Genomic DNA, 15,015 nt, shown 5'->3' with positions numbered 1-15,015 from the left:
TTTGGGGATTTTTTTCTTCCATTTGTGCTCATCATCTCAAGCTCTGTCAAGGTGGAAGGAGACCACTTGGTCATTCTGGGGTATCAAGTGTTGCTTGATGAGGCGTAAAATGAGTTTAAAGGATTTGAACTCAAGGCAGCAACTCAACAAAATGTGAAAAAGTGAAGGATCTGAGCACTTTCTGAATCCACTGTAGATGGAAATTATTATTTTTTTTATTCCATTCAGTCCTGTGCAGGTTTTACTGCAGCACTTCTTTCCAAATGGATTTGCCAAATTAGCAAACTGAGTTGAAGTGCTGTGTGCTGTACTGATGTGGCCAAAAGCTTACGAGTTAGGCGTACAAAGTATGTGGCAGATCGGCGTTAGGATGGAGGTGCTGACGTGTGGCACCGCCAACTAGCAGCCGCCTTGAATTAAGAGGCTAAATGATTCTTATGTGACTAAGAGATGGAAAGAAACAAATCCCGGAGTCTCTAAGATGCAGACGTGACAACGACTGTTTATTCCAATGTCGTCCATGTTGGTCAAACATGCAAAGAAGAATTTCACCACACTCTGTACACATGGCATTGCTGCCACCATTGCTCTTAAAGTCTCTCTGGACTTTCTGGACCTGATCTTTCACAGGGAGTCACAAGGCGCCGGACTGTATTGAGTCACTGTCACATGCTGGGACACTTTTGATGGGGTGGCCAGAAGCCTTATGTTATACAATATTTTTTTCTTAAATCATACAGCATATCATACATCAGCAAAAGATGAACTATTAATCCATCCATTCCTTTCTTTTCTTAACCTGTTTATCCAAGGCAGGAGTAACACTTGGACATGGCACCAGCACAGCGCAGGCTCAAATGAATTAGCAATGGAGATGCGAGTTTCTAGAGAGCGTATAGCAGCTTTGTAACTGTGGTTCAAACGCAATGTCTAACATGTGGTGGACTGTAAGTGTTGTAGCTGAAAGCAGAAAAGAAAACCAGCTAATGCCCTCCCTCCATTTTCTAATGTGTCTGCCCAGTTCAGAGTCATGCAGAGCTGGTGCCTTTTCTAATAGTAATGGGTAGAAGATGGGGTGCCAGTCCATCACTGGGCACACTCTCTCACACTGGGTCTACACACATCTGTGGGCTGTGGGAAGAAAGTAAGAATGCTGGGAGACGCGGGGAGAACATGCAAATTAGACAAAAGATTGTGGATTAAAAGTCCGGACTGTGGAGCAGCCCAGATCACGATGTCGCCATGCTTGCCACCAAGCTGTTTTAGAAGGTCTTGTATGCATTTTGATTCACAGGTGAAGAACTTGAAAACAATCCTGTGAGGCTGCCGAGGACGATGGCCGTGTAATTGCCGCTATTGTCATCTCTACCTGGATATCAATTCCCATTTTATTGGGGCCAACAGCCTTGTCCGCGGCGCAGCGATTGCAGACGCCGGCTCCGCTTCTCACTTCACAGCAGCCCTGCTGGTTTACGGCCTCGTTTATGAGCGCCGCTGTAAAGTGTCTGTCCCGCCACGTGACGCTGCTGTTTATTCCCCGCCCCCTGCACCACGCTGTCTTGTACTGTAAGTCAACAGGAAATCCGAGTTCTGCTGCTCACTGTAAATGGTGGGCTCGCATTCTGTGTGTAACTCCAATCAATTTTATGAGTTAAAGCAAGAAAGCAAATGGACATTGAGGTACAAAAAAACAGAAAACTTTTTTTTTTCAAAAAGTCATTAATTTACTTTATAACATAAATAAAGGATGTGTACGCTTATGATGAATACAATAGAAACAACAACAACAAAAATATATGTACAGATATCCATATCCCAAAATCCAGTGATACGTAAAACACATCTGATGTTGTCAGCCGGAGTCGGCACAAACTTTTACAAACATCTCCGACAGGGCCTGCGCTGTGAGACCACCTCCTTGCTGCTTTCTCTCACATGGGCTCTTCCCTCGTTTTCCATGATCTTGTCTTTTACATAAATAAGAGGAGATGTTTGAAATTTAATCCCAATTGTTTTCCACTTTTAATTGCATCGACTCCCCTTTGCCACACACACACACACGCGCGCCAGCTCCATTTCTTTTACAATGCCACAGTATTCACCCCGATTTACAGCAACGCCTTCAGTCGGCCGTTTACATTCATCACTCTTTTGTGTTACAAGCTTGTTATGAAACTTGAAAATAGCGTGACAAATGATAACGTAATCTGACAATGGAGATGCTGAACTAGGCATTGCGGCGTTCATGGCGGCAGACAGATTCACAGAGGCGGTGCGCAGCGTAAAACTGGCCGAAGTGTTCTTGTGTTTTATTATTATTTTTAACACAGTATTGGTCAAAATGGAAAAATAACGCAAAATCTCTTCCATCATTGTGTAAATCTTAAATATTACTGTGGGGTTACTCATATCCAGGCTGTCAGTGTAAAAATGAATTTCGTATACTGCAGTGAAATAGTAAGCGTAATGTGGCAGAGAATAAAGAAACATCGCTACCTGCAACTGCCTGTTATATACAGTAACACCCCGTGATCGGCACTCTGTCGGTAACTCCGCCACGAAGAGTCATGGAGGTGAAGTTATGCGCAGCAGGAAGACGTCAGTCATACATTGGGCCAGCCTGAAGATGGCGCTCTAGATGTCCACTGCACTTGGTGCTTTAGTTCTTGAAGCACTGAGACAGTTGCACTGAGGTAGATGTCCTTGTCAAAATTCTGAAGCTCTCACCTACTCCTAGTACTGAACAAGGTCTCTAATGATCGCTGGTCCTACAACTGGCCTGCTGGAGCCTCAGACTAATAGCTCTGAGCCACTGGTGTCCACGAAGCAGTAAGCCTTGCTATGGAGGTTTCAAATTGCACATCGTTGCTTCCGATGTCAGCCAAGGTATTGTCATACATGGGAGATGGTGAGGGAGGAGGCATTGATGAGGCAAGGCCTGTGTAGGAGACAGAAGGAGCCCGTAGGAACTGAGAAGACAAGCCGCTGGTGATGGATCCAGAAGGAGAGCCGGGACTAAGTGAAGTACCAGCTACTGACCACAAGCTGGGATACTGACTGAATATAAAAAACAGTAACACAATGTTAGCATCCACAATGTCGCCTCTTTGTTTATGTCACAAGTTGTAATGGTGTGCCAATGGCAACGAAAGACAAAAACCACCCATCCATTTTCTAATGTGCCTATCTAGCTCAGGCTTGCAGGAAGGTAGTGCTTGTTCTAGAAGCATTGGGTACAGGTGAGAATGGCGTGACCCTCACACTCACACACATAATAAGATGAGAACCATCGTCCGTACCTGCATGTGCCTGAGATGGAAGTATTAAAAAACGGGGAAATTAGGGAAAGGGCAGTGATTCAGTCCTAAGGCTCTGGAGCTGTGAGTCAGCTTGCTAAACACTGCACCACCATGCTATCCAGCCACACAACTGAGAGTGTCAAAAGAAGGAATTACCTGCTGTGTAGGAAGCGTTACCGACAATACGGGTGTCATAAATGTAATGGGTAACATCTATTCATACATTAAAATCTGGGGGCAAAATGTAAAATTCCCTGTCAGGTTGATTTGTTTTTTTTTTTTGTTTTTATTTTTTTGCTAGGAGGATTTCAGTATTGTGTTATCATTCAGTACATGTTTAACTGTTAGGCTCTGGCATTTAAAACATAAAATGAGTTCAAAAAATTTAGGGAGCAACAGATAGCTGTAGACTTTAAACCACAGTGCTGCCTGTCTGATCTCCACACTCTAGCAGGTCACTTAACAGGATTGTGCTCCAACTGTTGGAAAAGTACGTACACGTTACGTCTGTGCAAAAGTAAACTGCCTTAGAACAGTGTGCCCTCCTTGGTAAAAGTAACATTTTTTGGCTGAGGACAATTTTGAGAGTGCTGGATGAAGGGCTTTTGTACATTTTGCAACTTAATGTCTTCTGATATTGCAGTGTGCAGGAAACTCCGACTTCTATAGGCATCCTGCCTTTAATTAATCACTGCATACGTGGGAAAAGTGCCCGTGTCTATTGGTTTATCCATATGGTGTCTTTCATATCATCTATCCTTATCGTATACAGTGCATTTTCTATCTATCTATCTATCTATCTATCTATCTATCTATCTATCTATCTATCTATCTAGTCACTTCTAGTCTATCTATCTATCTATCTATCTATCTAGTCACTTCTAGTCTATCTATCTATCTATCTATCTATCTATCATATAGTACCTTATCATGTATTCTGTCTTTCATTTTAATCCTACCAATCTTAAAACCACCATTGGCAGGACACTTCTTTTAACTTGTTATTATTCAAACCTGCTTGATTGTTGTAAATGTGCTTTTTGTGCGTGTAAGGCAGTGTTATTATTGAACATACTTAAGGTTATGTTCTTAAAGATGCATGATAATAGCTTTATCAGGTCAGTGTTAGATTATACACAGCATGCGTAACTGATGCCTCTGTCGCTGTCTCTCTCTCTATATCTGAGACCCCAGCAGATTCTCTAAGGGTCACGGGTGGACTTCAGTTCATTTGACAGCTTTGTGCTCTGCCACCACTAGCACATACTGTGTGGTGTTTTAAACTCTGCCTTTGGGCACATCAAGTTCTCTTATGTATAGCAATCTCTTTCTTACACAAGACACTCTTACAATCTGCTGGTACGACAATGATAATATTTAAGAGTTGGCACAAGCAGTAATTTTGCTCACCTGGGGCTCGATGTGGAATTGTTGGCATGGGAAAGAGAAACCATTCCACTGGAACTTGAGATCTGAATTCCAGACCAGCTGTCATGGGATGTCAGTCCTGCTGAGCCGTTATCAACATAATTATCTAAGAGACAAACCAAAAAGACATGCACTTAGTGATTTATTCATCCATTTTTTAACACCCATTAGCAAGATGTTCATTCATTCAGTCGTGAGTACAAATATAGCAATGTGTGGCCATTTCCTACGTATATTGCTATGTTTTTATTGTTGTGCTCTTCAGACATATCTTTGCTTTAAGTCCTTTATACTGTACATGAGCTGTTTGGACAGACTAGAAGAGTTGAAGTTTCTCAGTTTAAGCAAGCACTGATTAAGACTTGACAAGTGTTTAAAATTATGAAAGGAATTAGTAGAGTGGATGCCAGTTGTGACTTTAATGTCAATTCAGCAACAATAACTTGCAGACACAGTTAGAAACTTGTTAAGGGCAGATTTCACAGAAATATTGGAAATTCTGCTTTTCTTCACACAAGTAGTGTGCTGAATAGCAAGACTTCAGAGGACCTTCAAAACTCAACTTGGGGGATTTCTGTTCAACTGAAGTGAACAGGATGAAAGCACTCGCTGCAGTGAATGGCCGTCTAAAGCTGTAAAGCAGATCGGCCGGAGGAGGCCTGTAGTGTATGCAGGTTTCCACTCCTGCCAGTTTTTAAATCAAATGCTAATCCCAGCTATTAAGGAAATGTTTAATTTGGGGACATATGTATGTCCTTATTCTGCCATTTCTAATTATCAGCAGCTTTCATAAGAGTATTTTATTTATCTGAGCAGACTGAGCCGTCTCAGTGCTCTAATGTCTTTCCAGATATGTTATTGAATGATGAAAAATTGCACTAGATTGGCATTTGTTCCCTTTAGTCATTTACATCTCACTTGTATGTGGCAGAAGGCACAAAATGTGTGATGCTGTTCAAAGGCCAACGAATCAATAAAGGGTTTTAAATTTTAAGTGAGGGGAATAAATGATACAAGTGAAGTTGTATTAGACGCAACACAGTTCTACTTGAGAAAATTGGGTAGTGCAAAAATGTGCAGCCACTGGTGCCCTGCAGGAACTGAGTTTAAGACCGCCGATGTAAAAAAATACTGTTTGGGTGATCTGTGTCCCAGCTGTGAGTTGCCGTTGTAATACGCGCAAAGCATTTTTCCTAATAAGAATATGAGGCATATAACCTATATAAAGTCAGGTCTTGGGGGTCACAAGCATATCCCCGCAACATTTGGCAGAAGGCAGGAACTGAGCCTGGATGGGACCAACGCATAGCAGGGCTCACTCACTTAATAATAATATTATCTGAGCTTCACCTCCCACCTTCAGTAGATGTACTAAAGTAGCCAAATCATAAACTTGAGGACCTCCAGCATCTTTTTAGAGCTAGATAACAAATGAGGCCACCTCCGCTGGCTAGCGCAGACGTCAATGGCATTGGCAGAGGCCTGCATTGACAGGTTGTGGATTGACTTCTTTTGCGAACGTGTTCTACTAATAGTAACATTTGTTTCATTCTACAATAGTTTAAATGTTGTTGATTAAATATTAAATGTGGTACTTTGTGTAAAGCACACTAAATAGGAAAATGTCTTGGAAAAAAGGCTGAGCTAATTCTCCAATTGAGTACTTTAGAACTGACCCACTACTGGCTCCGTGTGACTCCCTTAAAAAGATTTTGAACGCATTGGATGAACTGTGGCCATAGAAGGCCGCAACATACATCAGCAAGGTGACATCTTAATACTCTTTATTCATAAGATGGCTTTTCTGGAAACTGCCGGAGCTCTTACTTGTTGCGGAGTTCCTGTGCGAGTAGTGATTGGAGTAGGGCGCCGATCTGTGATTCCTGAGACTGGAGTATCGCTCACAGTAAGACCCGGAGGAAAGTGAAGGGCCTGTCCCAAACTGAGCAGGGTTTGGACTGGGGCACACTGAGCCATTGCCAGGCAGGAACCAACCTCCAACTGTGGAAGAAAAGAAGTCAGTTAGAACGTAAATTCCAATAGGAAATTAAAGACGCAACATTTTCTTACTATAATGAATACTCTTCAAAAAGCCAGAATGAGAGATTAATACTGCTAAGTCCTGGTGGTTTCATTTTTTTTGAGATGAACAAGCTGTGAAGGGACAGCTGCTTTCAATATCAGGTGGGCTTAAAGGTTTATTTCATTTGGCTTTCGGTCCCAAAAATGTGTGTTAATTTTGTGTCTCATTAATGTCATCATTAAATTATTGTCATTTCTTGGATCTTTAAATTGGTGGCAATGGATCACTCACAGTAATCCACCTGCACTGCAGATAAATCAACTTACTTAAAAAGACGAGTGAGCCCCATTATTAGTGCAGCGATAACTAACACTAGGACAGTAACCTGACTAACTCTTATCTGGGATGGCACACAGATTCTTCTCTCATGCTAACTTTATTAAGAAGTGATTTCCATTACAACTGGGTATAAAATAATAATCAATCCTAGTTATGATGCCAGTTCATTGCATGGTACACTTAAGCCACACTCATACTGACTTATTGAGCCAATTCAGGTTCAGGGTCACCAGTTAACAAGCATGTCTTTGAAATGTGAGAGGAAACCGCAATAACAACCCAAGCAGCACTAACCATAAAGCCAACATGTTGTCCCAATATAAATCACCTATCCATACATTTACTGAACTGGCTTAATCACATTTTAGGGTCTTGGGGACCTGGCACTTACCCTAGAGGCATCAAATGCAATGCAAGCAGGGTACTCCCCATCTTGCTAGTTGCTTAAGCTGTAAGAGAACTTCACTCCTAGAATGAAGCAGACCCGACTCCAGGGAGTCATTTAGCTGGGCTAGGCCCTTATAAATATCACGTCAAGCCCTCCAAACCATGCTGTCAGGTATACTGCTCCTTTTTGGGTTTTTGGGAACTTTATCATGCCATGCCCCACCTGTCACTTCCGACATCGCTCTAACCATTGTGGGCTGGAGCCAGAACTGGTATAAAGTGTCCTATCATGCATTTACTTGACCTACGTAGTCTAATTTTAGGGCTGCATGGAGCCATAGCCGTTCAAAAAAGCACTGGACCTAAGGCAGGAACCTACCCTGGATGGGATAAAAGGCTAACATCTCCCATTTAACATAAATAACATACAGACCTAACACAGACAATGACCAGGCCAACCTCTGCACCACCATGCAGCTGAACCAAAATAAAATAAATTGAAAAACAAGGCTAATAACAAAATTTGTTATGCCATAACACTTCTTCAATCAATTCAGTTATTCACTTACGTTGTGAATATCCAGATTGCTGGTTGTCACTGATGTGCTCTGGAATGTCTTTATGATCACTTCTGGGAAAATATGAAAATGGCATATTTAAAAGTAAATGCTGGAAACAACTTTGTGAAATCAATATGACTAACATAAAATAATAATAAAAAAAAAACTCCTCAGTTTTGGGCATTTCTAGCTTTTTTAGGGGCATCCAAGAACTGGATAGATAGATAGATAGATAGATAGATAGATAGATAGATAGATAGATAGATAGATAGATAGATAGATAGATAGATAGATATGTGAAAGGCACTATATGATAGATAGATAGATAGATAGATAGATAGATAGATAGATAGATAGATAGATAGATAGATAGATAGATATGTTAGGCACTATATGATAGATAGATAGATAGATAGATAGATAGATAGATAGATAGATAGATAGATAGATAGATAGATAGATAGATAGATAGATAGATAGATAGATAGTCACTTAGCTCATGTATGCTGGGAAACAGCCCTGCATTATTTGGAATGCTCTAAATTGTTCCAATTCTGATTATTAGTACTGTTTATATGACATTAACTATATGTGATTGTTATGCAAGCTTTTCAAGTTAGATACCTATTGATTTGATTTAATTACAAACATGTTTTTGAGAAACACTCATGTTTAAATTCATGTGTATATCTAAAGGGTACAAAAACAAAAATCATTCAAATTTAGCTCACCTTTCTTTAGCATCAAGGAAGGCTTTTGCAAAAGGATTGTGCTTAATCTTTAAAGCTGTGATCTGAAAACAAAATTTCAGCAAGTTAGTAAAGGCCTTTACAACACAACATCGGTTTTGACGTCTCAGATGTAGCCTTGGATGTTTTACCTCTTCATTCTGATAAGCAGTCACTGCTATGAACTGAGTTTCAGGAAACGACTGGCTGGAGATCATTTTTTGAATTCCTCCGACTTTTACCAAATGAATACGTGGCTCGTACTTGTGAAGTGAATTCAGCATTATCTGAGAAGAGAAAACAGGATTCATTCATTTGTAACTTTTCCAAGATGTATTTCCATCCAAACAGAATAACTATTGTCTGCCCCTTATTATGATCAATCTAGCAGTTGATTTCAATCTGTGATTTTGACCATTTCCTTTACATTTTCTGTATTTTTCTATTCACTTTGAAAATGTGGTAGTATATGGTGGCACAGAGGAGCAGTGCTTTAGTGGTGTTGCTGCCAATATGCAGTTTCCTGGACTTGAATGCTGCCTCTGATTGTTGTCTGTGTAGAGTTCACGTGCTCTTTCTGTGTGCATGTAGGGTGAGTGTCCTCGTAGTTTCTCTGGTTTTCTTTTCACACCCCCAAAGACTTACAGGTCAGGCTGACTGGTGGTTCTAAATTGTCCCTGTGTGTCTGTGACTGTGAGTTACTGGTCCGATAGATGAACTGTTATTCTGTCTAGGGTTGTTTCCTGCCTTAGATCCAGCACTGCTGGGATAGGTGCGCTGTAACCCTGAATTGAATTAAGAAATCTTAAAAATGCATCGCATAACCTTATTTTAATGGTAATACCAATTTGTAACATTCTTAGACCAGTCCAGCATAGGGCAGAGGTCCATTAAATTATTAACATAGTTACATTGCTTGTATTGTATGTTATGAATGTAATCTGGCTATCTGTGATACTATTAAAAGCAAATTATAAAATGTATGTATGCATTTGTTTATTTAATCTATTGTTCAGAAATTGGGTTTGCAGCCATGACCCCCAATTGCATCCGGAGGGTTTGAGATGGAGAGCCCACGCTGGGACGCCACTCCTGCCTTGTGCTCGAGCTGCCTGGATGGGCTGTGGCTTTAACAATTTGAACCGAAGATTTCTTTTTTTTTTTTAAATAACGGATGGATTTATTTTAACTATAGTCAACAAAGTGATTAATGTTCTATAAATATATGTTTATTTTATAAATATAGTCTATCTCCCCATAGCAATCATCATCAAATACGGATCTCTATATTGCAATATTATTTTCCCAACCTTTAGATATTTGCCCGAAAACTATGGTTTTCAACAATAGTAAATCACATTTTAAATATATTTACTAACAGTAGTTTGTTTCCAAAAAAAAAAAGTTTTTTGAGATATTTGCGATTTTCACGGAATTCATAAAGAATGGATGAGTTAAGTAGGATTGCCTTAAAATGTGAAGGCAGGCACAAAACTTACAATCAGGGAGTTAATGTCGGTGTGTTTTATTTATTTTTTTCTAAAACACGTTTATGGGTTTATGCATCTGTTTTGGAAAAACGATCTAGGAGAATAAATGCATGACTTTCTTCAAGCGGAACATTTCTATTCGCCTATATTTTCAACATCTTAGTAGTGTTTCTAATAACGAAAAGTGGACGATTGCTCCATGCGCATAATTGAGTATCAAACGTTCTTTTCAGCTGGCTGTGGTTAATTAAATCCATAGAACGTTTTGGAATTGTAATTTAAGACATCACAAATGCAAAAGGACCTTACCTTTGGTATAAATAGTTTTAATCATTCAGCCTAAAAAAGCATTTTATATTTGAATTCATGGCAGTAGTGATTTATGTTGCCAAAACAACATTTTAATCATTTACGTCGTGCTTTGAATATTTTTGTGCTAATACTAAGCAGTGAATCAAATGCATAAATGAAATATAGAATCAAAAAGCGGGGGTAGGGAGATGAAAGGTTCAAATTCGGGCGACATTGAATTGATTGATTTCTGCGGCTATCATGCTGACAGAGGCTAAGGGGCTCCCTGGGACTGTCTGATGGAATGCACGGGGACCACACGAGTGGCTGAAATAGTTTACTGAGTCTCTACGGCCTTTGCCTCATTATGTGCCCTCTCGGGCCAGTCACGGGGGTCCTATTAACATCTGTTGAAATCAGCTTACCTGTCCGCCGCCGTTAAGCTTGTTGGAAAGTTTGACTTTGCTGAAGGATATTGGCGCTTTCATCCAGTGGGCTCCGAAGTTCGGGGAGTCGGGGTGAATGTAGACACAGCTGGGGCTCTGAGGTTCAGGTTTGCCCCCGGGGACCCACTCCCCGTTAACGTATTTCCAACGGTTGTTGTCTGCGGCCACAAAATCCAGTAGGACGGAGTACATGGCATTGGGATCTAATCCAGAAACGTTGACTCGGAGGACTGGGAACATCCTCCTTAAAACAAGCAAAAAGAAGGACACGTTAGTTGTTATTCTGCGTACTCTTTTAATATACTTAAACACTGAATAGCATAACAATAATATATTTACGAGGTCTGTCCTGAAATAAATAACACTAATATTAAAGACAAATTTGTATAAAAATTTATTACATATTATTACCAGTCGCATTTGCACCCAGAATCAAAAGTTTTTCTCCCGTACATCGTTTACGCCTATTCGGAAGTTTTTAATCAATACTATTAATTTCATCATATCCCATATTTCTACAAACGCTGTATTGTACAACAATTAAATGTAGTTGCTTACGTATGCATTATTATTCTTCTCTAAAATCAGATGCTTTAATACTACAGTTTAACAAGATGATGGTAACAGTGCTGTAATTACGGAAAAATAGAAAATACCTACAAACTATACGTGTGACTTTGAATGTACATTATAAGTCCGATATTGAAGAGTAACTTAAAATTCAGTTCATTTATATTTTATCTAGCGCACTTCACTGAATGAAATGTCTGTTATTTACACTTACAAATAAAAAGATGCAAAAAAGCTCATCTGTAAGACATGCTCTTACATTTATGGTAAGCATGTAAAAGATTTCTTCACCCGTTAAAATATTTCAAATGTAATATTTATGTAACATCGCTATCCAATCTATACAGCAATAAAAACTAACTGTATTAACTTCTACCAGACACAAAAAGTTACATTCTGAAATTCAATAGTAATAATCGATTATTATTCTGAAACCTATAAAGGTTTCCTAGATGTTTCAAGTAAAGGCCATTTTTTGAAGATTTTGTAAAGAAGCCATGTAACAATATGTTCATCTTCCAACTTTGCTAGATCTCTCACTTTTTATCCTTAAGTAAGCAAGGCCAAGACCATTCACGCACCTGCCGGTTTTGGTTACTATCATTTCGTTGGTGAGTTCTTTAAATTTCATCCAGAGATCAACATCTTCCAGTCCAATCTTAATGTCCCGCTCCGAAGCATCCCCTTTCTCACTACCCTTCTGAAATTCGCTTTCCACGGCGCTTAGAAGGTGGTCGAGGCGCTGGTCAGTATTGCCGGATGTCATTGTGTCCCACTTCTTTACAATCAAACTCGGTCACACTTGTGCAAGTGTCCTACCCCCAAGGTCTCGTAGCTTTTACTGTCTGTTCTTCGCACCCTGGAATTTAAATCCACCCCAACACCCACGTGCCGAACTCCCGCGCCACGCCCACCGGGCGGAGTCATTAGCAACTCTGGCAACTCATCTGCAGGACAGTCACCTTGGTGGTTTATTGTAAACGAAATAAACGTCAACGATCTGGAAATGCAAGAGGAAACTGACATGGTGGTATTTTCCTTTACCACGGTTGGGTAGTAATGTTAACACTGCGCAAATATATAAAATTCCCTTGGCAAAGCGTTATGCGGGTGTATTATTTTTGGGGTACTTGACGATCTCTTCACCCCTCTATGTTTCATGTTAACTGTAGTATCTTGGTGCTGTTACAGCTTTAGTCTGTTTGCACCACGCAAGTTCTTTTAAAGACTAAACATTTATTATAAGCTGATTTCTCATATGAGACAAGTAAAGTAGAACTTGTAGCAGTTCACTTAACTGCTGACAAAGTGAGAACATGCAAAACAACCCCCGATCCTTATAATATTCGGATTTATTGGGATTTTCATTTAGGATCAATTTTGATTTTTTTTAAATAAAGTATCCGTTAATGCATTTGGTTTAACTGTTTTTCTCAGTTTGTTTTTAAATATTTTCAATTAAACTTGTATTTAACGAATCTTCCTTCGTATATCCACTGTATCAATCAACTGTTATCAAATTCCGCACCTATAAGGTTTATTAATTTGGTTTATAGTCGAGTAGTTTGTAAGAATTGATCTATAGAAATATTACAATTCTATCTAAACCATTAATCAATATACACCCTCAACATGCAATCCTTAAAATAATTGCTCTTAGCAAATGGAGGCATACTGAACAGTACATAATGGGCTGCAGGGCTGTTACGCGATTTTCTTTATTTTAAGGAGAGAAGAGCAAACCTACTCAACAGGCACATTCTTCTATTTAATTCAAATTATTTTTCTGTAGCGCTTTTCACTGAATGCTGGCGCAGTGTTGTGAAAAGTCCTCAGGTAAAACGCACATTAAAATATTAGAAGAACCGGTCCATTCTGAAGGGACCATACGAATCTTCTGATTTAAACAGACACAAGTATCTTAATATTAAAAAAAAAAACATAGACCCCAACTTTTCGCATCTTTCATTACGAAGAGGTTTTAAAAAATATATAACGAGTTTTCACGTCTAAATGAAATTCTTTCGTTTCAAAAACCATAAAAAAACGTGTCCTTTTATTTTTTTTATTCAAAAAAGACCAAAAACTGAATTTATTTTGAGGTAGTGGTGTACTATCCTTTACTTTTAGAGTAGAAAAGAGTTGAAACTATTAATTCAAATTTGCCACAAAGTGTCAATGAAACAGAAATACAAAAATCCAGCCGTATGATTTCACCAAGAAATTGTCCTTTTTTTAGCAATCACATCAAAGAATGCTCACCGGTTTCTTACGTCCTCACCTGACGTCCTAATTCGTTAACTGGTTCTCGAGAAGTTCACAGCAGCTGGGTTTTGACACGGTGGTCGAAGTTCTTCTTGCTTGTGCACTTTACAAATGCGGTTGCATGGTTTATATTGGCTAATCTTTCTTGAAGTATTTTGTCAGTTATGTTTTAGAGCAGAGTGCATCTATTTAGTAAATCGCAGAAAGCCAAGTCGAACAGTCCGACAGCGATCAGTTTTGTCAGGAGCTCAAGCTTTCCCAATATGTCTGCACTTATAGTGAAATGAAAGCAGCCATAGACCAAAACATATCTCTCTAACCCCCATCCTAAAATAAAATGCATCCATCCATACATCACATGAACATACTGGTAGACGTTTTCTGTTGGTTATTAGTAAGGGGTCTTATCAACATGCATCTGTAAAAATAGCAAGCAGGTGAATGCTGATTCCATGAGGAAAAAAAACAAAACATTAGAAACACGCATTGCACTGTTCAACATTCATTAGTACTTCTTCCCATATCTTGTTGGTTATATTATTAATTACTTGCTTAAATTTTAGCCATTTTGAATATGAAGTGGCATATTTAGTTTAATATTTTCAGTATCCTTTGTTTTAACTGGAAGTCCATTTTATGTTTATTACTTGTCATTTCACACATTTATCACTTTGCATACAATATAAAACCCCAGCCAGGTTTGAAGTTGATTATGCAGGTTTGAGAATCATGGGTTTTAATCTGAACAGTAGGTAAAGAATCAGCTCTGGCAGTGACCTTCTTTTTGAATTTAATGTTGCTCTTGAAGGTGCTTCTGACTGGGGGATTCAGTGTGGCCTCTGAAGCATGACTCAATTTATGGAGAGACTTCCTGTGGGCAGTAAAAGAACTTGATGCACCCGCAATCCTTAAACCCCAGCTTGCTGTCTTTTGAAGATCCTGTTGGTAGGTCTCACAAACTCTAAGAGGTTGGATGAGTCTTTCAAAACACTTTTTCAGACAATCAGAGCAGCTTCCCTAACGCCGCTCAATTAGCATGGTGTTTACTATTCTATATAGGACCTTCTAGGTGTTAGAGAATTGATCATGGGTTTTAAGACCTGTCCTGGGCCACATTAATTACCTTTATGAGCAGATTTCTTTAAGTACAGCAGAGTTAAACTAGCATTTAAAATGTGTATGTGGAAAT

At 39.3% G+C, this 15,015-nt stretch overlaps 1 protein-coding gene across 1 annotated transcript; it reads right to left on the bottom strand.

The window, feature by feature from the left end:
• Positions 1-1,757: 1,757 nt before the first annotated feature.
• Positions 1,758-12,430, bottom strand: tbxta (T-box transcription factor Ta). The gene is made up of 8 exons (XM_039740056.1): positions 12,143-12,430; positions 10,971-11,235; positions 8,917-9,051; positions 8,768-8,829; positions 8,046-8,107; positions 6,555-6,728; positions 4,710-4,833; positions 1,758-3,057 (listed from the first exon to the last, which is right to left on the bottom strand). Exons 1-8 carry the CDS (start codon positions 12,325-12,327, stop codon positions 2,796-2,798), a joined length of 1,269 nt encoding a protein of 422 aa, XP_039595990.1. The 5' UTR covers positions 12,328-12,430; the 3' UTR covers positions 1,758-2,795.
• Between the last annotated feature and the right edge of the window lie 2,585 nt (positions 12,431-15,015).

Source organism: Polypterus senegalus, chromosome 17 (assembly GCF_016835505.1).
Source record: "Polypterus senegalus isolate Bchr_013 chromosome 17, ASM1683550v1, whole genome shotgun sequence".
NCBI classification, from domain to species: Eukaryota; Metazoa; Chordata; class Cladistia; order Polypteriformes; family Polypteridae; genus Polypterus; species Polypterus senegalus.
Note: the sequence above shows the minus strand (reverse complement) of the source record. Positions and strands in the feature narration are given on the sequence as shown.